Genomic DNA, 23,988 nt, shown 5'->3' on the forward strand with positions numbered 1-23,988 from the left:
TGCTGCCGTTGCCGCCGCGCCCTCCACGCCGTGCCCTCGTCGCCAGGCCTGCCTCGCCGCCGCTGCCGCCGTTGCCGCCGCGCCCTCCGCGCCGCGCCCTCCACAATACGCCCTCCGCCGCCGCCGCTGCCGCCGCTGCCGCCGCGCCCTAGAAGCCGACCTAACTGTCGCGCCCACACGCCACTATACGCGCCCGCGCGCCGTATTACCACTACACTTAATAGCCACGAGGCCCCCGTTTGATGTTATAGCCGCAGTAGGCCCAGAGAAGGATATCGAAGAAAGCCAGGAATGACGAATGGTCTAGTTAGTTATATTGCGATCGAGATATTAGAGGTTTAGGGTTCGAGTTCGTTTTTTCGGTCTTTTTTTTTTCCTGCGGAGCCCGTTTTCTTTAGTGGGGTTAGTTGCTTCCGTTCGCGTGGTTTGGGGAGGATTGAAGTGGGGTAGGGCGCCTACCTAGCTAGAAACCACGCGTACGTAAGCAGTGCGCATACATATTTAACGCCCACGCGCGTATGCAGATTAGCAGCGTTCTTCTTAGAAATCAACATCTTGCAGCGGTCCTTTTACCGCGCCCTGCATTTTGTTCCTACACACAACCACCCCCCATTTCAGTGCGGAGAATCGACCGGGAGCATGGTCCTCACCGTCACCAGGAAGTCGCCTACCCAGCTCGCCCTCCCCCTTTCACCAAGAAACTCATCGCCGAAAGGCTTGACATCCCTCAGAGTATCGTGGATATTCCAATTCGGAAATACACGGCACCTGCGGCGCCATCCATAAAATTGCTCTTCTAATGGAAGGTCCTCGTCCAGCCCCGTCTCGAGATAGACTGCCACGTATTGCCCGCCCTCTCGGCCGGAGCCTCTTTTCTTGAAAATGAGAAGACCTCTGCCGACTTCATCGGCGTCGCTCTTTCCGACCATGGCCATCATGCTTGTGCGTTCTTCAAGGGCCTCTGGCGGATCGGCAGCGTACAGACGATACCCCGATAGCCCTCGTGGGAATACAATGAGATAGAAAACCTTGGCGCCCATTCTTCTCAAAGAGCTGAAGACTCTTCTATGGAGATAGATCTGTTCAGCTTGTTTCGGCATCGTGATCATGATGTTAGTCATCTCTTCGGGGTCGAAGTCGACGGCCCAATTTTCGGGGAAGTCAGAACTCTCTTCGTACAAGGGAAGCAGTTTCTTGATAGAGTCACAAAACATTGCGATCCATGCTGAGGGAACGGATACGCGTGTGTACTGATGGCGGTAGTCGCTCACATGTGAGGATAACGGGAGCAGAATAGGCCCGCCGCCGTCTCCTGGTAGCCTGCAGCTGATCTTGCCGAGAACGAAATGAGGAGAGAGTGTGTCTACAAGGGGCAGAGAGATAGAAAGACCCGCATTCGTCATGGAGTAGAATGGGGGGAGAGTTGTCGTGTGAGAAGCAGCAGGCGCTCGTCTTTCCACCTGGGATGAGCCAGAGAAAAGGTGTGGGGACGTCGCCATGGGGGCACTCATAGCCAGAGCTTCCATATCGCAGGCGAATATGCTCTGGTCGTCGGATATCTTGATGATTTCCTCCTGCAGTCTCACGAACGCCTTGGAGCCTTCACCATAGAGAAGCGGCATGTTGACACCAAACAACCCTAAAAGGCAATACGCCTGGTCTTCTGGGCGAGTCGTAACGCGTGAAGAGGCCCACGACATTATCTGTGCGGTGCTGAAGCTGGAGAGAGGCCGCTCGTTCAGCAAACACTCTCTGGGAATTTTCGTGATTCGTTTCGATATGGTCGTGGCGAGCCCGGTCTTTGTCCCCAGCATCTCCCAGTCGCGGCCGTAAAACACGATGTTTCGAGGGGCGATGAGCTCTTGCAGCGTCCAGCCCCGCGTGAACCATCTGCTCTCTTGAAAATAGATGCCGTATCCCTTGGTTGGTAATTGTATAACATCGGGCATGTAGACATAACAAACGGCGGCATTTTCATACCAGGCGAACATGGAGTTGATAGCTTCCGATAGCTCTGCGGAGCTGCTCTTGTCAATGCAATTGGTGTCAACCCATGCATGTAAGTAGCCGTCGTGGGCAGCCTGTCTGCATGTTGACTGAATTTTGTAGAAGCCCTTCTTCTTGACTCTTGCTTCACCATCCTGCCAGTCGTGAAAGGTCACCTCACCGTCACCCCATGTATGGGATAGAATGGCGTAGGGAGGAATAAGATCATTGCTGGCGAAGTCTTCTAGTTCCAGCGTATTGGTGTTAATTAAGCGCATTTTCGCAAAAACAAAAGGCCTTGCGATATCAGAGGTCTTCTTAGATAAGTAACATCATGATTGTCGTGAGCACAGCATCAAACGTGCCTCATGAGGCCGGGATGAGGGGTCGGTCATGTATCGTCGGATCCTTCAGTGGAGGGGTTCGGAGGTGAACCCCGGCATAGTGATGTTCGCCCAATCAACACCGCCTGTTTTCTCTCACTCTGAGAGGAGGATTGAGTGACTAAGCGGTCAGAGTTCAGCGACATTCGACGAATTTCAGGGCACTGCAGGAACAGTTTCAGTGGGTGACGCCACGGCAGCCGCTTGGCAGCGCCCTTGGCCGGAGCTTATCTCATCTCTCGCCGTCAATCTCATTGTCGATTCAGGATGCTCCCTTCAATATCTTCTTCCCTCCGTCGCATCCACAGCACCCGCGGGAGGCAGAAAGCCCCCAGCGCCATCACGAGACTCCCGAACATCATGCTTTCTTCAGATGCAACCGAGAGGCATCATTGATTGAATGTCCACGTAACCGGCAACCTCCGCATTCTTAATTGGCAGATGAACACCACCAGAGACAGGGGAGGGCATCTCGGTTTCGCCACGGTCTTCATTCTGACATCATTCCCTTCGACGGAGCCTCTGCTCCTGTGACCCTGTTCCCACAATGATGCTCTAGAGCCTTCGACCTTTCTTCAGTGACCTCCTCCCAACTGATCGTCCGACGCCGTCATTTGTACCCTTTACCTGCTGTTTGAAGCTCCAGGTGGTCATGATCGTCTTCTCGTTTGCGTCTTGGCGATGGGATGTCTTTCGCCGTTATCACGCACCCCGCGATCACTAGCTAATAGAATCCCGATTGCCCTATGTCTAATGTTTTAATGTTTCCTCTCATTCTTTGCCATTGTTCAAGCGAACATCTGCGCATCCTGAGACTCGACAGTACACACCAGTCAATGTTCAATCATGGATGAGAAGCGTAGTCCGGAACAGGCTGGTGCCACAAATCCGGCCCATCCGCATCCGATTACCAGCGATGATGCCTCACTGCGAGATCCCACGATGCTCGGTCGGCACAGCTTGCAAATAACCCAAGGTCATCGTGTCGCCATGTCACCTCAATCCGACAGCGAGAAGAGGGCAGTCGGGGCAGACTCAAGCAAGGATGTCAACAAGCCGGACCTAGACCTCGACGAGAAGAAGGCGAGAAGCTTGCACAACCTCGACACGGCCAACTCGCCAGTTCATCCACCTCCCGTTTCGCCGACGCACCGCAAGACGAGACCAAGCCATGATTTCGACCGTCGTTACGATGGCCCATTCGGCCGCCCTTCCCTGGCGATGACCCGGCGATCCTCCCTGTCGCCGACCCGTTCTCCCCGACCTTCGGGCGTATCCATCCGGTCCCCACGCCCGTCTACGACGCACGCAGCCCACCCGGCTTCTCCTGTGGATGAGGGAGCACCGTCGAGACCCACGTTCCAGCCGACCCCTCCTCCGCTAAACTACACTCTGCGTACCCGTAAACTCGCGATATTCCTCTTTTGGGCCTTGATCCTCTTCGACTCCATCGCGATGCCGATAGCTCTATACTTTGGTCTTTGGTACGGCGTCGGGCCCGGGACCAACACGCCCACTGAGAAGAAGGAAAAGCTTACCCCAAACGCGGTCTTTTCAATTGTCACCGCCGCGGTGGGAGGAGCCAGTATCGTGGAGTACTTCCTCAGGTTCTGGCGCTTATGGAGGAAGGGGAGTACGTGTAGAGTCATCGGGGCGCATCGCTGGTACCTGGACTGGTTCCACTGGAACTTTTCATTCGCTTGGATCATAATCATGGTTGAACTGATCGTGTAAGTCCTCCGGTAGCTACCCAGTACCGCTCATGTTAGAGGATGGATTCTGATTGTGGACACAGAGGCACCGTCCCAGAACATCCACCGATCCGCCTGCTCTCTATGCCAGTCACGACGATGCTCTTCGTTTTCGGCACCGAACTACTGTTAGTCGACACCATGCGGTATTTCCACGTCCCCGCACCGTGCCGCATATCCTCTATCCCCAAGGGCGCGCAACTCCGGCCTGGGATCTACAGCTTGATCGAAGACATCTGCGCGGTCGACGGATCTGGCGGAACGGAGTTCAGAGTGGCGTTGGACAGGAGATATGAAGCAAGTCATGTGTTCAGAGCAATGCTGAGACGCTTGGGGGTATTCTGGGCGGTCGGGGCCGAAGCTTGCGCCGTGCTTTGCACGGTGTTGATATTCACTCTGGACGGCGATGTTGCTTACACCATCGGCTGGTCGCTGCCGTTCGTGTGGGCTGGAATATGGACAGGTGCTACGTTTTGGTATGTGATGAGGGAACTGAAGAGAGAAAGTAAGGCATGGGCCGAGGAGGCGAGGAAGGGTGTGACTGAGTCTGCATAAAGCCTAGACCTTTCTCTACAAGTAACAAACACCCATTACCATTCGGAAGCACTCGAACGACACGAATTTTCAGAACCAACCAGGGCTCGACGACCCAAAGCGCTACCATGTGTAGCTTTCATCGCTGAATCCGACTTCTGCATAGAAACAACGGAAAGACTTTCAGGCATTTAATTGATGCCGCGAGCGCCAAGACGGGCCGTAGCTTTGCATCGGCAAGGGCCGCGATCCTACATGCTTGGCTTTGCTCAGCTCCCCCGTCTTCCTGCCTAACAGCTATCATGAGCCCATCGGGCCATACATAGGTGGGTTTCAATACGAGCTCTCGCACTTTTCTCTCGGAAGCGCCACCTTGGCCAGAAACTATTGGATAACAAGGTATCCATCTCCGTGTGTTGATGAAATTAGGAAGGTGGTTTTGGGGGCAGGGCTACTATCATTGGCTGAGTCGCACTTAAGCCAAAGTTGCAGCATCCTACGAGGTCAGAAATTAGCGATGCAACTGCCTGGAAGGGAGACATATGAGATTTTGGGGGCCGTAAGAAACTATAAAATGCACTTGATTGAGATCAAACTAACAGGCTGATGAATGAGTTCATGTCAAGCCTGCACATTCTTTCAGCTTCACTCACTTCGCCTTCGACTTCTTCCCATACAGACGAATTGTTGCAATGAAGCTCTTGAGTCTCGCTCTTTTCGCCCCCTTGGTCTCTGCAGTCTGCAGCACTGATCAGGTCAGTCTGACATTCATGCGGAGCACTTTTGGCGAGCCCTATGAAGAGCATGAGGTCTGCCCTGCAGCTGGTAGTTGCGGTTAGTACAATTCTCGCACCTAATACCTTTCATCAATTATATTAACAGTTGTATGCTCAAGTGAACATGCAAAGCGGTCCTGATGGTTGGGCCCAAAAGGCAAATTGGGTTATCTTGAAGGGAAACTCATGCGTAAGGTTTTACAAGTAAGTTTTAACAGCACTTTTCTTGCGCATCATTCCATTGGCTGTCTATAAAACAAAGCTGACACAGAAGTTCTAGTGAGTATAACTGTCCCAATAGTGCTAAGACTTGGGAGCCTGCTTGCCAGAGCGTGGATTGGTCGTCATTTATCCTTCAAGACTGGCAGAGTGGTGTGATGAAGTCGTATACTGTCTGGAAGCAATGAGCGTGTTGCATTTTGACTGTTGTTTACTCGATTCAATCCCCACAATATGTCAGTGGTTCAACTTCGCACCGTACCACTTGTGATAATTTCTAAGGCATGGCTGTCACTGAACTTGCGGGCAAAAGTCAACTCGTGTGATTTGACCATTGAAGCTTACTTAGCAGACAGTGAGCAAGCAGTTTTTAGAACTGCCTTTGGTGGACACAGCTCGTTACAAGGCTATTCTGGACAAGAAAGAATGAAGCACATGAATCTCAGAATCCGCGAAATCACGCCGAATGATTGGCCATTGGAAACTGATCCCTGTTCGCTGTTCCGGTCAAGCACACACATCATTTACCGCGAATTCCACCAACTCGCGTCATACACCCGTCAACATCGCGATACGTAGAACGTAGTAGTCACGTCATTAATTAGCATCTGTTTTTAGCCTGTTATAGCACGATCAAAAAGCATTGAAACATCTTAATTCAAAAATGTAACTGTCCCGTCTCATTTGGCTAGTACTGGTTTCTAAGCTCAAAGCCGCACATCATAGCTTTACTTTCACGATGGCGAGCGCACCAGTTACTACCGCGCCCTACGGGCCGGGCCCCACACGCGCTCCTGTTCTCCCCCCCGAGCCTACTGTGCGCCATCACCCTATCGGGACTGCACCGTTGGACGTGGGCATCTTTAAGAACACCCTCGTTCCCTCTTTCAAACTGCATTCTGGACTTTCTGCTGCCGCATACGTTGTTGGCCGTGTCACCAACAGACTCGACACTAAAGACTGGCTCTGGCCGACCGGCCCAGTTGCCAATGCTTGGTGGTCTGCAGTTGGTCGACACTTAGTTGGCGGGGCTTCATTATCGTCAGTCTGGAAGTCTATGAACAGAACCGAGACTCTTCTTTTGACCGGTGTGACCCTCTGGGGAGGCCGCCTTTTCTACCGAGTCGCTGAACGCTCCATTGAACGAGGCCATGATGACCCCCGTTACGAAGCCGCCAAGGAGGATCCTGGGTTCTGGAACAAGGCATTCTTCTCCGTCTACCTCCCCGAAGCTTTGTTTCAGACTATCATTGCTTTGCCTTTTACTGTTCCTTTCCGGCACTAAGCCATAGGCAGCCTTCTAGCACCATCCCCAGAGTGGTTCAATGCAGCAGCGGTGGGACTGTTTGGCGCAGGGTTCGCTCTTGAGATCCTAGCCGACTGGCAGCTGGGTCAATTCAAAAAGAGTATCGATAACGCCGATGACAGTATGTGTAAAGATGGAGTCTGGAGCATCGTCAGGCACCCAAAGTAAGTGCCCCGTTCTCAGTTGGCACCATGCCGCTAACATTTACGAGCTATCTTGGCGACGCGCTCATTCACTTCTCTTTTCCTCTTTTACTGTACGCAACTGGCATGTTATCTCCTCTTGAACTTCTCGGTCCCTTGGCCAACTACGTCTTCCTGCGCTATGTTGGTTGCGATAAGGAGAATGAGGAGAGCCAAGAGGCCCGATATCTGAGGGAAACCCCAAAGAAGAAGATTGATCTTGATCGATATCGCCAGCAGAAAAACTCCTTCTGGCCCAACAGAAGTGCAGTTGCAAACAAATGGACATGGACCGTTATTGGGTGCGGGTTGGCTGGAGCTGTGCTGGAGAAGGCAAGTCGGTGGGCAAGGTGAAAAGTGGCGGAATTGAGTTGGCGTCGGTACACCTCGTGCTTGTGAATTTTTCTTAGTGTCGATGACCGTTTCAAATTCCATAACATCATCGAAGGCGTTTCGATGAGCGCAAATTCCAGTTTTGTGCACCCCCACAGTCTTTATTTGACGAGGTAGACCGTTTGTGGAACCTGAATCAATCATGCGTTCCATCGAAAACTCGCGGACTATCATCGTCACCACTAAAGCTATTCCCAAATGACCACTTGCTTGGGCTGGAAATGATCCGTGTGTTCGGATAAGGATTACGGATACAAGCTGCGGAGAGAAATATGGATGATTGGTCTCATAAACAAAACATACACATGGACTATTGGGAAGTGCAGACTACGCGCTTCATAGTAACAGTCGAGAATTCGTCAACAAGTTTACAAGTAGTAAGGCTTGGAGGTGAAAGTTTATCAACCCACCAGTCCGAGACAAGGTCAGCTTCCATGCCAACGAGGCTTTAGGGAAACATTGTTTCGTTGCAGAAATTGATAGAATGCCTCTCCTCCACGCTGTCTAACCGCCAGTAGCCATTGTTTTACAAAATGCAAGCCTTCGGATCCAAGTGGCAGTGTGCTAGTTCGCACTAGCATCGGGCACCCGAGAGTCAAAGGGTAGATCGTCGCTGGGCCATTGCCCCATCCTCGCGTTCTTTTGTGATGACTGTTTATTATGTATCAGTACCTCCCCAAATCGACGATCTGACAAGTTCCTCATCTGCTCTGAAATAATACCTGTGATGCCTCTGGCTCGCCAGGACTTACTTTCGCCAAACTTGAAATGTTTTAAATCCAACATCGTTCGACGCTTTCCCTTCCCCCAACTGTGTTTCATTTCACTCGCAAACACTTACAACAGTCAGAAAATAGCTCCCATGCCAAAATTCGTTGATCTTAGCGCCGGTTCAACCCCGATCTATCCGGCTCTCGTAGCGTGCCATAGACTCTCCGTACATGGGTTCATCAAGCGAACAGTTGGAGCTATGGCTTCTGAGTGTTCTGTGCAGGATCAGCTTCCCCGGGTTTTGGGATTCCCTCCTAAGACCAAGTTGGTTTAACCAACAAGCCACACCGAGAGCCCAGACCATACAACCCGCAAAATAGTGCTTAATTAGCATCGTCTGAAGGCAATTAAGCTTCGTGGCTTCCGCTCTGTGTTCAGACGAACGAGTCCTCTTTCTAAGAGGAGCGCCCATGCGACCATCTAGCAACGGTAGGAACGGTCGAGAAGGACTCAGACAGACTTGCAAACATTTCTGTCCAAGGATCCTATTATCAGGGTCCTTGCGGGTCCGGCCCAGCTGGAAGCTCACAGCCCTATGCATCTGGATGTCAATTTTGAACACAGAAACGAGAAAGTGTTTCCCATGCTACTTGGAGTTGTGCTTCGTCTCCATTGAGCTCGGATCCAACATCAACAACGAGCTTCTCCAGGCGGAGCTGGCAAGCCTCTCGTTCTCAGACCTCGCAACATGCTCAGGAAAGCACAGGCAATTTGTGAGAGCAAGGACCTATCGCGGGTAGCAGCGTATTCTTTACTCCTCCAGAGAAACAACATCAAAAACGGACACTGGCACAGGCTATATAACCGGAGATCATGTTCGCAATTCTGGTCAAGTTTTTCTCTCCTCATCCGCATCCATCTCTCTCTCTCTGTCTCTCTCTCTCTCTCTATTCTCTCTTGAGGACTCTCACCCTCTGATATCTCATTCTCATTCTCTTGAGAATAACACTCTTTGACATACCAAGCAATCCAAGATGGTTCGCTTCCTTGCGCTTCTCGCCGCCGCGAGCATCGCCGCGGCCGCCCCTGCTTGCGACGCCGGCAAGGGAAATGACTGGGACAACAAGGATCACGGCAAAGGTAACGGAAAAGACAACGACTACGACCACGGCAAGGGTAACAACAACGGCGGCGACTGGAGCAACGGTCACGGCAACGGCAATGGCCACGGTAATGGCCACGGTAATGGCAACGGCACCGGCAACGGTGGTCACGGACACCCTACTCCGACTATCTCTGCCAGTGTCTCTTCCACTGCCGTCAACACTGCGGCCGACATCCAGTACACCTCGACTGCCAGCGCCGATGTGGCTGCCGCCGCCGCTACTGCCAAGACCGAGTCTCCTACCTCTCACGTCAAGGGCAAGGTCTTCGACCGCATCATGCAGGTCTACCTCGAGACCACTGCCTACAACAACTCCATCGCCGACCCCAACTGCCAGGCCCTGATCAACCAGGGTATCTTGCTCACTGAGATGTACGGCATTGGCACACCTTCTCAGCCCAACTACGTCGCCCCCGCCAGTGGTGACGACTTCGGCACCAACAGCGACTCTTTCCTCTTGGTTGACAAGAACGTCTCCACCATTGTCGACCTTCTCGAGGACAAGGGCATCAGCTGGGGTGACTACAACGAGGGTCTCCCCTACTCTGGCTTCGAGGGCTTTGAGTACGACAACGAGGAGGAGGGTGACTATGCTCGCAAGCACAACCTCCTCGTCCGCTTCGACTCCGTCTCACTCAACCCCGACCGCCTGGCCAAGATCAAGAACTTGACTCTCTTCTACGAGGACCTCGAGAACGACCGCCTTCCCCAGTGGCTGTTCGTCACTCCCAACCTGTACAACAACGGCCACGACACCAACATCTCTGTCTCTTGCAACTGGACCCGCAGCTTCGTCGAGCCCCTCCTCCAGGACCCCAAGTTCAACGATGGCCGCACCCTCGTCTACATTACCTGGCAGGCCAACGGCCAGTACCCTCTCGAGCGCAACCACGTCGCCGGTATCCTCCTCGGCTCTGCCGTTCCCAAGGAGCTTGTCGGCACCAAGGACAACGCCTTCTACAACCACTACTCCGAGCTTTCTTCCGTCCAGGCCAACTGGGATCTCCACACCCTCGGCCGTTGGGACGTCGGTGCCAACGTCTGGAACTTCGTTGGCTCCAAGACTGGGGACAAGATCCGCGAGTGGAGCAGCAAGATCGCCGGCGACATCTTCGAGAACTACTACTGGAACCAGAGCTACGGCGGTGTCTTCAGCAGTGACTCCAACACCTCCCACTTGTACGTCGCTCCCAACCTGGACATCTTCGGTGGTGGCTACCGTTCCATCCTCCCTGCCATTGCCAAGCTCTGGTACGGCTCTCGCCTTCCCGACTACTACAAGAACATCATCGAGCTCCCTGATGCCCTCCATCCCCCTAAGGGCTACGAGGTCACCATTGGACTCACTCCCCCTGAGCCCATTGAGACCCCTATTCGCGTCTACCCTGCTTAAGCACCGGTAGTCGCTTGCATTCCAGGGGGTGAGCTGTCTGGCGGATGGTGGGAGAGTTGGCTTTGGTCAAATGAGTGTCTTATTCTTCTACATGTATATTAAACCCTTGTATTTACGCTTGGAGTGGATAGCTGTCAATATGAAACCCATAAAAAGTCAAGCAGTGTTCATTTGCTGGATGAAAATCAATCAAGTGATAAGTCTTCTTCATTGTACGAATGAACGGCCCATGGCCAAGTTTCACTCCAGTGCCTCACAATAATTTCCTTCACAAAGCGGTCCAGTTGGTATGGATATGCCGGGCGCAATATGTTTAGGTGGATGTGGCCACTCAGGCTTCGTCTTCGCTATGCCTTGAGGGCGATTGGCTTTTCGGTCTTTCTGCCTTCGACTGGACAAGGTGATGGATATTTCCTCCTCCAATACGTCAGGTTTTCCAACAAGAGGGAAAAAACAAGGTTTTTAAATATAGGCTGGGCAACGTCCACATTTATCTGATCCTCTAAGAAGATGGAAGCTTATTGACACTAGATTGCATGTTCCAGACCTCTGATTCGCATACGAGTGAAAACCTACCCCGCCATTCAAGGTAATCTAACCCAACTGACATATGCTTCCTCTTTTGCCACCCTTGCAATAAGAAATAACCTGACCTACCATTTACAAAACGTCTCGTTTTATTGTGACGACAACTCATATGCTCCTTTTCCCCATATCGACACCTTTCTCCAGATATTTCACTCTCACAGGCAGATAGCTCCATACCCAACACAACAGCAGTCTGACTCTATATCATCGAACCTGCTTGCGCCGTCCCGCCTAGCTTCTTCAATATGGTGCAACTAGTCAACCTCCCGAAGGAAGTTATCCTCATCATCTGCTCTGTCATTCGATCCGAGCGCTCTCCCAGGCACGTGCTCCACACCACAGATGAAGAGATTGACCACGTTCTTCATCAGGTGCAGAAGAGTGTCACAAACCTCTCTCTAGTCAACAAGGAGTTTCGCGGACTCTTATTTAGAGAGTCATACACGTCAATTAGCATCGCTGGGAAAACATCAGCGTCGAAAATGATATCGCTCTTGCGGCTGGTTCGATGGAACGACATCATCCGCAAATCTATCAGGGACTTCCACCTACACATTGACGAAGTCGATGAGAGCCCCGGGATGGTGCAAGAAGCCGACATCATGTTCCTGGAGCAGACAGCTGCTTCATTGGGCATCACCATCAATAGGCGTCTCAGGTTCCTCCCCATATATCCCGTGCCTGGGCGACTGTTCACAGTTTACGAGGCTTGCAAAGAAGGACCAGTCTCCTTCGCCTTTATGGCCTCTATTCTGCTCCTACTACACCTACACCGCATGGAGGAGCTCTTTCTGGAAGTTTCAGAGTCTCATCTCAGCTTCATTGACAACTTTTGCGGTCTTATAGAAGGCATTCGCTTCCCGGCCCTCCAGTCGCTTGCTCTCAGAGGCACCAGTCGTGGTTTAGACCACCATAAGTACGAATGCGAGCCCAGTGGATTACGAGACACAGATCTGAATAATTTGTTCATCGCCGCTCCAAACCTCTGCAACCTATTCGTCCAACGTTACCATCTCATGAGCTTGCCCAGGAATACTCGGATCAGTTCTTTAGCTATTCATGGCGTGTATGCCGATTTTGATGAGCTCTCATCCATCGTTGGGTCTTGCGAGCAGTTAAAATCGTTCATTCATGTCGAGGCAGAGCATCAGATTGCGTCTATGCACCGTGAAATGCACCCCGTTGGTTCGTGCGGCGCCTTCGCCAGTGGCAATCAGGCGTCGTTCCTACATACATTTGTTTTGGACTTCCGCCCCAACAATTTACGGCGTTCGCTCATGTGGCGAATTTCCTCATTTCCGGACTTTACACAGCTTAGGAGTCTGTGGATCAGCGTAAACTCCCTCGACAATGCGGCGCGTGAAGACGAGAACAACATGCCAATCAGTAACCTTCCTGCCTCTCTCGAACGTTTTCATCTTGCCGGAATCAGTTGGGAGATTGCAGAAGACTTGTTATGGCTGGCAGATCAAATTGAATTGGGCAAATATCCTCGTCTGAGAGAGGTGTGTATTGAAGGCGAGGGCCACGATATCACGAACCTTGTCAACCGGTTTAGGGAGTGTGGAATCCATGCCGACAGTAAGATTGACAAACCAATCATGTGGTAGAGTCAGACTGTCAGTCCCTAGTTATCGCGGGGCTAGCACTTCGGAGTTGATGGAATAGAGGTACTTCAACCGGGAACATTTCTTTATGATCAAAGTCTTCTTTGAACCTAAAGCATGAGCTTTTCTTGCTTACAGAAGCTAATTATGCCAGTTGGGTTGATGAAGGAGACCGTCTACTTTCTTTTACGTGTCTGAGTGGCTTTTTTGAACTTGTGTATACAAAGCACCGACTGGAACAGCTGAGGCATGCTGATTTGTTTCGTTGGTTCTTTGGTTAGGCCTCTTTCTCGGCAACGGCCATGGAAGTTTCCCACGTAAAGTAGTGACCAGATTCGTTTTGTCGTCACGCGGCTTGTTCGTTGGTACCTGCATGAAAACTCTTCAGGCGGGTACATAGAGATCGCCTAATGTTCCTGGGTCTGCGCTGCTCCATTTCCTGCGTTCTTGCTGCCATCGTCGCTGCTGTCGTTGCCACAGTCCGCTGTGGTCGTCTTCTGCCATCGTCTCCAATCGTCTCTATCTTTATCTCCATCATCTTTCTCTCCTTCTCCCTGACCTCTGTTTGTCAAATCCCGCTGACAATCCTCGTCGCCTCATCAACACCCACAGACTTCGTCATGGATATCAAGGATGTCTCCGAGTCATCGGAGATGGCGGCCCAATTTCGAGCAATCTTCGACGATGCAGAGCGTTCCAACCGTCGGAAGGGCGAGATTCCCCGCGACCATCTGCCTTCCTCCCTTATGGTCGGCCAGTTCAACGCCGCGAGATCTTCCAGAGGGCTTCCCGACGGGATGGAAACAATGATCACCACCCAAGTGCCTCCGCCGTACCCTCCCTGCATCCGTCCAGCTCGGGCCCTCACGCCGCTGCCGATCTCGAAGATGAGGCTCCAGGAGCACCACCGCGGTCACCTCGTCGTCGTCCGCACGCTTACGGTCACATGCAGACCCAGCGCAATCACGGTCATCGTAGAAGACGAAGAGGGTACCGCTGTCCTGCTTCAGTTGTACAACCAGCCTGAGGAGAGCATCGTCAAGGCCGATGACATCCTGCCTCAGGGCAGCGTCTGCCTCATCAAGGAGCCTTTCTTCAAGGACACGCCGAGCGGCTCGTACAGTCTGCGAGTGGACCACGTTGGCGACATTGTCATTCTTCCCAGCAACGATGAGCGTGTCCCGGAGGTGTGGCGAGCGCCCAGAAGCATCAGCGGTGATTCGGAGCAGATTCGCTTGCAAGGCAACGCGGCGGTCGCCGAACAGGATTGGGGAACTGCCGAGTGCCTGTAAGTCTGACAATATCACTGGGCATCAGACAAGTTCGCACATCTAACATTTGGTAGGTACTCCACTGCACTCAGCTTCGCCACAACCATCCCAGAGCAGCAAGCAGCCCTCCTGAACCGTTCTCTGGCAAACTTACGCCTCGACCGCCCCGAAAAGGCCCTCAAAGATGCCCTCAGAGCTCGCGATGGCGGCGATCCGACCGAAAAGGGTCTCTTCCGAGAGGCGAAGGCTCACTACGCAATGCAGCAGTTCAGTCTGGCCGAGAGCAGACTAGTTGAACTCCTCAACCTCAACGCCGACAACAGGGATGCCAAGAATGAACTCAAGAAGACCCGGATCCGCCTGCACGAGGAGGCAACAGGCCAGTACACATGGAATCAGATGTACAAGCAAGCCCAAGCAACTCCACCGATCATTGACTGCGCTACCTACTCTTCTCCCGTCGAAGTGCGTGCCTCTCCTGGACGCGGCAACGGTCTCTTCACTACCAAAGCCGTCAAGGCCGGTGACCTGCTCCTCTGCGAAAAAGCTTTCGCCTACTGCTACGCCGACGAAGATGACCCCGTTGGTCGTAAGAATGTCAAGGTTTTGATGAACATGAGTACGAATCGATCGAGCATGGGCGGCCAGGCCAACCTCGTGTCCTCTGTTGTACAGAAGCTGCACCACAACCCGGGTCTGATGTCGCGTTTCATGGACCTTCATCGAGGAGGCTACCGCGCCGTCAAGCCGGCTGAGGGAGAGGATCTCCCGGTTGACACGTGAGTGTATATTTCTCTGCGGCACCTATGATCCTTTCACTGACTCCGTCCCAGGTTCCTCATCGAGAGAACCATCAGCCTGAACTGCTTCGGCGCCCCGCGCACGACCCTTGCCAACCTCCCAGCACCCGGCAAGAAAGTGGAAATCGGACACACTACCTGCGGCATCTGGACCATCGCCTCCCATATCAACCATTCTTGCTTGGAGAATTGCTGTCGCTCCTTCATCGGAGACGTCATGATAATCCGCGCGTCGCGGGACATGCCCGCCAGTACAGAGCTGGTCTTTTGCTACCAGTCACTCGAGACCGGAGACGACTATAAGGCGACTCAAAAGCGATTCTCGAGATGGGGCTTCACTTGCGAGTGCGAGCTGTGCCTCGACAGGAAGTTGACGCCAAAGGCAGTCTTCCTCAAGCGTAAGGCTCTTCGGGAGAATATGATTCAGGCCATCCGAGGTTGCAAGACGTCTCTAGCTCAAGAGCTGAAAGCCTTGAGACTTGTGCGAGAGCTGGACCAAACCTACCCAAGCCGTGAGGGAGCCCTGCGTTTGGGGCCCTGGGACGGCTATCTGGCCCTCGGCAAGTGCTCCCTGGCGCGCGGCAAGATGAGGGAGGCCCTGGAGCGGACGATCAAGGCGTTGGAGGCCACAGGCTTTATCTTCGAGAATACGTCAATGGAGGATATGCGCAAAGGGTCGAAGCCAGCTATCAAGAGATGGGGCGAGCTCTGCAGCTACACGGCTGGGGCTTTCATGTCAATGTCGCGCGCTTACGCAATTCTCGCGCCACAGCTGCAGAAGTGGGCAAAGGACCAGGCCCGGACGGCGCATGTCATCCACTTTGGCGAGGACGAGACAGTGGGCACCGTGCATGAGTATCATAACTAGAGTAGGCTGAGGGAGGTATGAAGATTTAGACTACCCTGGACTACCTATATTCCCTACAGAGTGACTAAGTAAGTTTCCTGTGTGCTGGCTATCATGGTCACCGCTATCGTCCGCCGTCATCTTACCCCAGAGTTGCTGCCGCCCCCCACGCCGAGTCGAATGAGACGAGACCCAATGTTGCGACTCGATTTCGGGTGTTGTGGCTAGGGCACGTCGCCTGTTGGAGGCTGAGATGGTGAGTGAGACTTGAAGAAAGGCACACGGAGGAAAGTCGCGAAGAAATAGCGAATGGTTGATTCGTATGTTAGTATCAATTCGATGTCCCTCTCGTCAATTGGCCATCCCCATCCCGCAGGCCCATCTAAAGAATCATACACGCCCCAACGCCATGGTCCCGACTTGTGCCAATAAGACTTCTATCCTCTTAACGTGCCATAATCCATAGCGGAAACCATGCCAACCGTTGTTCCCTGTGTCCGTATGATATGGAACACTTCACCCGTTCTTCTTCCTTGGACCTTCTCTAAACCTTTGGATAATTCGTTTCGTATGTAACCCCATAGTTCTTGAAATACCGAAACTCCTTGATGGACACGACCGACGTCTGGAAAGCGAGAACGCTGCAGTCATACACGCATTAGCAAACCTCATCGAAAAAAATAGAACGGGAAGAAAGAAGAAGATCCGTCGAAAACTCACATCAACACCGCGCAAAGCAGCGTCACGATCCAACTCAGCGCACAACTCGCCCCCGTGCAGAACGTCGTGTTCGCCGAGAACAACAGCCCGAACGCGACGAACCAGAACACAATCTCCATTGTGTTAAGGATCGCGTTGGCCTTGAGCGAGGCCCACTTCTTGAAGCGCTCCTTGTGCGCGGTGAGGAGCTGGTAGCCGATGATGATGAAGGATTTGATGCCCTGTTCGGTGGTCCGAGGTCAGCAGCCAATCTGAGAAGGAGGCGAGGGATGGAACGAACCATGGTGAGGGCCATCATGTTGGCTCGCGTTGTGATCACGGGCATGGCCATGCGCGCGATGGTGAGGATGATGGCGGTGGTCATGAGGACGAGCTGGAGGATGTGGACCTTGGTCTTGTGGCGCGGGTCGAAGAAGGGCTTGTCGAAGAATGTTCTGAGTTTGTCCATGATGGAGTCGGTTCTGCTGGGATGATGTCTGCTTGGTGGTGTTGATGCTGTGTTGACAAGAGATGCTGTGTGCGGCAGGCGGTTGCAGTGTTGGTGAAGCGAAAAGGTCGAAGTAACTTGGATCCTGGAATATCCAAACTTCACAACACACCCAGGCGGGATGGTTGTATTTTAACAAATTCCCGCCAAGCCCTCCCATTTTCGTTGTTTATACGCATACGCATTCATCTCCAGTGACAGACCGTCGCGGTAGGCATATACACGTATAGCGCCGGCCATCTGTACGCATATAGAAAATCGTTGCTAGACCCTGCACCGTCCCTCCACACGGAAAAAGACCTTCACTCCACCGTGCCGCCGCGCCTACAGTCCGTTGCGTTGACAGCGTCCGCCCCCCCTTTTTTTCCCCGCTTATGCAAAAACATGAAAAAAAGCCAATTTTACGCTATAACGCGCATTTTGCCGCATCGCACGCAAAACATGTTAAACCTATCGCTAGTACCTTAATTACTGTTAATTATTATAGTTATAGTAGTATTTAAATATATAATTATACGATAGAGATATAAGATATATATCTAATACCTCTATAATAGTTAATTTGCTTATAGAGGTATTACTAACCTAGCTAGTCACCCTATCCCTATACTAATTAACTAGTAAATCTTATAGGAGATTAGGATAATATTACTAAGGAATAAGAGAAGAGACCTATAATATAGCTTTATATATCTACTTAGTATAGGTTTTATATAACTCTAAGTAATATAAAAGTATACTAGGGGGCTTAATATAGTTCTTTAGAGTAAATAGCTTTAGTAGTTAACTAAAGTAATAAATCCCTTAATAGCTCAGCTTATTTATAATATTAAGTAAAAGTCTACTACTATATAGATAATACCTAGTTACTTATAGTTTACTGCTAGTTAGTATATATCTATAGTTTATTATATTAGATATACTGAGAAAGACATTAAGCGATAATAATAATATAATAATACTTAGAATATTAAATCTATAGCTATTAGTAATTATAATAATACTACTATTTAAAGACTAAAAGACTTATAAGCTAGTAAGTATTATTAGCTATACTAAACGAATAATTTAATAATATAGATCATAACGTAATATTACTAGCGAGGTATAGAGATATAAGAGGTACTACTAGAGTTAATAAAAGATAGAAATATAGTATTATATAGAGCTTCTTAAACTACTATAGTACTATAGTAACCTATCCCTTAAAGAGATATAAGATTTCCTATTTAAAGCTTTTAAGATCTAGATTAATTATTCTATAATTAGTTAATAGTTAAATATATCTAGCTAGATAAATAAGAAGTCTATAATTATTACTACTTAGTAAAGTAATAAACTATAATATAAGTACCTATACTATATATAATAATATCACCCTAACTAGCTAGTATTTATTAATAAATCTAGTGTTAATAAGGATATTAAGATATAGAGGACTAGATAGGTACTAAAAAGGCTTATTACGTTTCAAACTATAGAGATTAATTAGTTTTAGAACTCTTATATATAAATCCTACTAGCCTTTACGTTAAGTAGTATCTTATACTTAACTATATATTATAGTATAACTAATAGTAATAGGTTCTTTTATTAGCTATAAGAGTACTTTATCCTAAAGTGTAAGTATTTTCTAGAACTAAACTCTATTATTATTATAGATAACCTCTCTTATTATTATATACTTAAAGTTGAGGATTTATGCTAGGTATTAAGTATTAATCTTAAGTTTCTACCTCTATATTTACTAAACTTTAACCTTATTAAGGAGTACTTCAGTAATCTAAAGCGATATATTAGGAAGATATATTTAAAGTAGAATAATAATAAGAATAATACTTAGGATTTTATAGAATATCTATATAATTACGCTATAGAGATTAGGTATTATCTACCCTAAATTAAGGGCTATTTCTACTATTTATTTATTAACTTTAATAGGATAAAGTATATATTTAATAATATTAAACTATAAAAGGGAGGATAAATTATAAATATTAAATATTAATAAGTAATCTAAATCTTTATTATATAATTATGATAGATCTTAATTATATTATTATATAGTAGGAAATTATTAGATCTATAATTATAGCTAGTAAGATTACAAAAAGTTCAGCTATAAGCGTATAAGAACATAGAAAATATATTATTATCTATTATTTTTATTAGTAGCTATATATATATATCAATTTTACCTATATAGTAGCTGAAATATATTATTAATACTTATAGCGATAATTTATAATAATAATATATCACTATAGTTAGAGACTTTAATTATAGTTAGAGACTTTAACTATATTAAACTAAGAAGTATTAAGATAGATTATCTTATTTATAGATCTAAAATCACAGTAATTCTATAGCTTTTATATATATATAGTAGTAGTGTTAAATCTATAGCTATAAGTAGACTTTTCTATAGTTAAATATATTATATAAGAAAATCATATATATAGTTAAACTTCACACTACTTTTACTATATTACTTTTCTTCCTTATCCTCCTCTAAGTAATACGTCTCTATTAATAATATATCACTTAAGATTTTAATCTAATTATCTTTACCACCTTACTTAACTTTATCTTATTTAATCTAAAACTATATAAGTAGTATCTATAATACTAATAGTAGTAATAACAAAATAAAACTAAAAAGTTTTAAAATACTTATAAAGTTAGCTATATTTAATAGTAAATAGCTCTATATATACTTACCATGTTAACTAACTTCAACTAGTATACTATAGATCTCTTACTCAATAGATTAATATAGTATTAAGGTATTAATATATTAGGATAACCCTAACTTACCTAAAACTAGCACTATAGAGTTTTTAACTAGCGCTACTATCATCCCTCCTAGTAATTTAGTATATATTCTCATATAAATATCTCCCTCTAACTCTTAATAGTTTAAATAAAGTTTAGAATAAGATATTATATTAGAAATAATATTAGACTACCCTTTATAGTAGGTGCTATTATCTATAAAGGATTTAATTAAGTTCCTAATATCTTTAGTAAGATCTTAAGTAAAACCTTATTTAGTAAACTAAATATCTAGTAACTTATAAACTACTTATAAGCTACTATCTATTAATTATAGTTTCTATAGCTTCTTTCTGAACTCTTTATTAATATTATATTACTTACTATAGATAGATATAAACTACTTAATAAAGCTAGCTACTTAATCTAAAACTTTTTAAGGTAAATTTAATACTACTAGTGAGAATAAATAAATTAAGAGTATAATACTTAGTTAATAAATACTTAGAAGGTTTAATAGTAGAAGAGTTAGTAATAAATACTATGAGATATTTATATATAACTAATATACTACTAGTACTAACGCTAGTAGTAGTAGCTATATATATAGGTTAGGATATTAAAGATAATAATTTAGCGCCCTTATATTACTATATATATTAATAATAGTGTTGCTATTAGTATTAGTTAGGCTAGATCTTAACCTTAATAATAGAAGTATAGTATTTTTAGCCTTCTCTTTTATTATCACTATTATCTCCTAATTATTATTAACCTTAATAATATTTTTACTTCTCTTACCTTAGTATTTCTAATCCTCTATAAACTAGTTATAAAGAATCTCACTAAGTAGTTCTTTAGGTAGTTTTATATTAGTAATACTAGTCTATTTAGTTATAAGAGCTTTTACTTACTTCTCTATATAGTAAGATTTAATCTTATAATACTTCTAGTTTAATATATAATACTAGTTAAACTTCTTATTACCTAAACTATTCTTATATTTCTAGTACTCTAGGTAAATATATATATAGAGAAGTTATTTATATATACCCTCCTTCTAACGCTTAACGTTTATAAGATCGTTAAGCTTATAATTAATTACCTCTTATATACTAGCTGAAATGCCTACTTAGCTACCTTTTTAAGGCGTTTATATACTAGTCACTATACTACTAGAGATTAATATAGCACTATATTACTACTTAATAGTAAGGTAGACTTTACCCCTCTCTTTAGTTTATTTAAGAGAGGGAATAATATTAATTTATAGAATACTTAGCTAAATAACCTCTCTAATAGATAGATAGACCTAAGTAAAGATTAGCGTTAGTTTAGATATATTAGTAAGCTTCCTCTAAGTAATAATAATAGTAATACTAGCTTTCTTTAGAATATATAAATAAGCTACTTCTACTTTAAATTAGGTATTACTATCTATTTCCTAGTCTCTATTATTTATATCTAATATATTAGTAATACTAAATCTATTATATATAATACTCTTAATAATTAGATTAAGAATAAGTAAACTATTACCTTTAAGTACTAAGCTATAAGTAACTTAGATTTATAGTAGAGTTAGTTTCTTATTACCTATATTATCCTCCTCTTTAAATATATTATAAAATAATATAAATATATTATTAGCACTATAGCGAGGGGTTATAAGTATATTATCTATAAATTAAGTAATTTAATAAGGGGTTAGGTTAACTAAGGTTAAGTCTAATTAAAAAGATAGTATTAATAAAGGTAGGGTACTTTAGAACTAAATTATATATAGTAGATCCTTCTTTTACTTCCTCTATATTATTATTACTTTTTAATAAGAGAATACTTTTAGAGCTCTTTATAATAATAGAGGTACTATAAATATATACCTTCTTTATAATATAGACTTAGGAGCTACTAAATTATTAGTCTTAAGTCTAGCTTTAGTAATAATAACCTTAGCAGTAGCCTCTTCAGTAGCCTCCTTAATAGTAGTAGCCTAATAAGCCCTCTTAGTAGGCATAATAATCCTAATTAATAGTAAAATAGAGCGTTAAGGAGGATCTCTAGTAGCATCCTATATTAGTTATTATATACATCATTATTTCTATATACTATTAGTAATAGGTGATAGATAATACCTAAATAGATTATTATCCACCTACTAAGCCGCGCAGTAGCGTTTAGGAGGCATTATAATACCCTTAGACGATAAGATTTAATAGGAATAGATTAATTAAAGCTATCAAAATAGGTTAATTGCTATACTATAAGTATCTACGTAGTGTTAGGCAAATTTTCATGTATATATAGGGATTATGCGTGCGTAATTTCAGCAAAAAGGAGGGGCGGACGCTGTTAACGCAACGGACTATATCTGCTTGGAGAATTCCCTATAGGCTATGCTTTTGTTAGCCTATTTCACAGTTAGCCGCAGCGCCTGGTGTTGCATGGCATGCCCCCTTTGAGGCGGGAGAGGCTTAGATCTCGTCCGCGTGGCATGCATGAACCCGACAGCTTGGCTCTGGGCGGATTGGATGACCGGTCCCCATACGTTAATTCTTAGATGGCATTCTTTGCTGCATCCGAAACGGCTAAGGAGGTAAATAACTAAATCTATACGCGTTTTCCTTACTGCAACCAAACGTTCAACTCCAATCCACCACGCAACCTCGCTCAACCTTCCCCTCCGTCCTCTCCCGCTCAACCTTCTTCTTATACTCAACCCAATCATCACTCCTCGGAAACGGCACGCCCTCAGGCACATCTACCCCCAGAAACTCACAAAGCGGGCCCCACCCGTCCCCCGGACAAAATTCCAAAAACCGCCTCCCGCCCTCCCTCAGCGCCCTCACTTCCTCATGGTGCCGCTCCCAATACCCCCGCCCGTTCCTTTCAAAGTCGTCCCCCCAGCATGCAGAGTGGTACGCCGCCGCCAGCCCCTCCATCGGGCTCCTCTTCTCGCGGTCGCGGTTGACGAACCCGTGGATCAGCGTGTCGCGCATCGACGCCGCCCAGGACTCGAAGGATCGCGTGGAGAGGATGATGGGGCAGTCAGGGTACGCGGCCGCCAGCGCCGTTGGGAAGAGCGCCGGCGGGAAGTCGGAGACGGCTTCGTAGGGCGCGAGGATGGTGTCCCACTGCTCGCGGGTCCAGGGGGTGGTGGTGAGCTTCTTCTGCTTCGACGTGGAGAAGGGCGGGATGTGGTCCTCGATGGCGCGGATCCAAAAGTCCTGGTGGTGGTTGACCCCGACTTCGCGCATGTGGTAGACGGGGCTGATCCCGAGCTGGATCAGCGCGTCGGCGAGAGCTGCGGCGAGATCTGTCAATATGCGTCATCGTCAAAGAGGAGGGAATGGCCATTGGCCAGCCTACATTGGGTTCCTGTCCTGGGGAGCCCGAGAATCAGGACTTTCATCTTGGGCAACGGTGTGGGCTCAGATGACGGGCTGCTTTCTTCAAAGGAACTTGCTTGGTGGTGGTGGCACATGTGGTACTAAGAAGGCTCATCCCGCGACCTCGAAGCCTATTTAAAGACTTCTGGAATTGGGTTCGTGACGCATTGGATGAACCTTGACGTGATCTGGCGGTGGTTATCGGCAACCCAGCGTTTGCCCCAACCCCCGGTTTGACCCGCTGTGGAGGTCAGGTGAGTTGCCGGTATAGGAAGTTGGGACGGGGAGGGACCGGGTCGGAAGAATTGAAGGATGTTGAAGGATTCGGCCCCTCTCCGCGGGTTTGGCCGGGCGTCAAGTGCATGATCTACAAACCGAGAAGAACATTTACAAGCAACACGGCGGTGGTTCACGCTCTAGATTAACAACAACGGGAAGATTTCTAGCCGATATCACTCTGCAATGATCACGCGTCTGGAGAAGGCCAAGGGTGGTGAGAGCTGATCAAACTCAGCTCGCTTTTTTGCTGCTCATGGCTGGAGTATTTACTCTACAGCCGACTGATGCAAAGTATTTCTGTTTAAATGAATGTTGAAAGAATCGAAAATGAAACCTAAGCCATGAAGCCTGTCAGGCTGATGTTGAATAGCCCCAAATTCTGATATCCATGCACCGGAGTTATGTCCGGCCCGACCCCTTCAAGTC

At 47.2% G+C, this 23,988-nt stretch overlaps 9 protein-coding genes across 9 annotated transcripts in view; 6 read left to right on the top strand and 3 right to left on the bottom strand.

Annotated features, from left to right (window-relative positions):
* The window catches only part of GCG54_00010674 (Vegetative incompatibility protein HET-E-1), a gene marked incomplete at both ends in the record, with an annotated part of 3,017 nt that extends 753 nt beyond the window's left edge, over positions 1 to 2,264 (bottom strand). The window contains one exon of the mRNA XM_045410593.1: positions 651 to 2,264. Coding sequence (XP_045258161.1) covers positions 651 to 2,264 — 1,614 coding nt within the window. The remainder of the gene's footprint in view (positions 1 to 650) is intronic.
* A 951-nt stretch (positions 2,265 to 3,215) lies between these two features.
* GCG54_00010675 (uncharacterized protein) lies at positions 3,216 to 5,837 on the top strand (the record flags this gene model as incomplete). Its single annotated transcript, XM_045410594.1, has 5 exons — positions 3,216 to 4,099; positions 4,165 to 4,655; positions 5,433 to 5,488; positions 5,537 to 5,634; positions 5,702 to 5,837. The coding sequence occupies 5 exons, from the start codon at positions 3,216 to 3,218 to the stop codon at positions 5,835 to 5,837; spliced, it is 1,665 nt and encodes a 554-aa protein (XP_045258162.1).
* A 551-nt stretch (positions 5,838 to 6,388) lies between these two features.
* GCG54_00010676 (uncharacterized protein) lies at positions 6,389 to 6,934 on the top strand (the record flags this gene model as incomplete). Its single annotated transcript, XM_045410595.1, has 1 exon — positions 6,389 to 6,934. The coding sequence occupies one exon, from the start codon at positions 6,389 to 6,391 to the stop codon at positions 6,932 to 6,934; it is 546 nt and encodes a 181-aa protein (XP_045258163.1).
* A 154-nt stretch (positions 6,935 to 7,088) lies between these two features.
* Positions 7,089 to 7,491, top strand: GCG54_00010677 (uncharacterized protein; the record flags this gene model as incomplete). The annotated part of the gene is given in 2 exon segments (XM_045410596.1): positions 7,089 to 7,119; positions 7,139 to 7,491. The coding sequence occupies 2 exon segments, from the start codon at positions 7,089 to 7,091 to the stop codon at positions 7,489 to 7,491; spliced, it is 384 nt and encodes a 127-aa protein (XP_045258164.1).
* Positions 7,492 to 9,683: 2,192 nt separating this feature from the next.
* Positions 9,684 to 10,799, top strand: GCG54_00010678 (Acid phosphatase; the record flags this gene model as incomplete). Its single annotated transcript, XM_045410597.1, has 1 exon — positions 9,684 to 10,799. The coding sequence occupies one exon, from the start codon at positions 9,684 to 9,686 to the stop codon at positions 10,797 to 10,799; it is 1,116 nt and encodes a 371-aa protein (XP_045258165.1).
* An 833-nt stretch (positions 10,800 to 11,632) lies between these two features.
* GCG54_00010679 (uncharacterized protein) lies at positions 11,633 to 12,997 on the top strand (the record flags this gene model as incomplete). The annotated part of the gene is made up of 1 exon (XM_045410598.1): positions 11,633 to 12,997. The coding sequence occupies one exon, from the start codon at positions 11,633 to 11,635 to the stop codon at positions 12,995 to 12,997; it is 1,365 nt and encodes a 454-aa protein (XP_045258166.1).
* Positions 12,998 to 13,614: 617 nt separating this feature from the next.
* On the top strand, positions 13,615 to 15,933 carry GCG54_00010680 (uncharacterized protein; the record flags this gene model as incomplete). Its single annotated transcript, XM_045410599.1, has 3 exons — positions 13,615 to 14,282; positions 14,340 to 15,044; positions 15,099 to 15,933. The coding sequence occupies 3 exons, from the start codon at positions 13,615 to 13,617 to the stop codon at positions 15,931 to 15,933; spliced, it is 2,208 nt and encodes a 735-aa protein (XP_045258167.1).
* A 523-nt stretch (positions 15,934 to 16,456) lies between these two features.
* On the bottom strand, positions 16,457 to 17,080 carry GCG54_00010681 (uncharacterized protein; the record flags this gene model as incomplete). Its single annotated transcript, XM_045410600.1, has 3 exons — positions 16,457 to 16,553; positions 16,633 to 16,853; positions 16,913 to 17,080. The coding sequence occupies 3 exons, from the start codon at positions 17,078 to 17,080 to the stop codon at positions 16,457 to 16,459; spliced, it is 486 nt and encodes a 161-aa protein (XP_045258168.1).
* A 5,456-nt stretch (positions 17,081 to 22,536) lies between these two features.
* Positions 22,537 to 23,378, bottom strand: GCG54_00010682 (uncharacterized protein; the record flags this gene model as incomplete). The annotated part of the gene is made up of 2 exons (XM_045410601.1): positions 22,537 to 23,210; positions 23,264 to 23,378. 2 exons carry the CDS (start codon positions 23,376 to 23,378, stop codon positions 22,537 to 22,539), a joined length of 789 nt encoding a protein of 262 aa, XP_045258169.1.
* Between the last annotated feature and the right edge of the window lie 610 nt (positions 23,379 to 23,988).

The sequence above is a fragment of the Colletotrichum gloeosporioides genome (genome assembly GCF_011800055.1).
Source record: "Colletotrichum gloeosporioides strain Lc1 chromosome Unknown consensus_89, whole genome shotgun sequence".
NCBI classification, from domain to species: Eukaryota; Fungi; Ascomycota; class Sordariomycetes; order Glomerellales; family Glomerellaceae; genus Colletotrichum; species Colletotrichum gloeosporioides.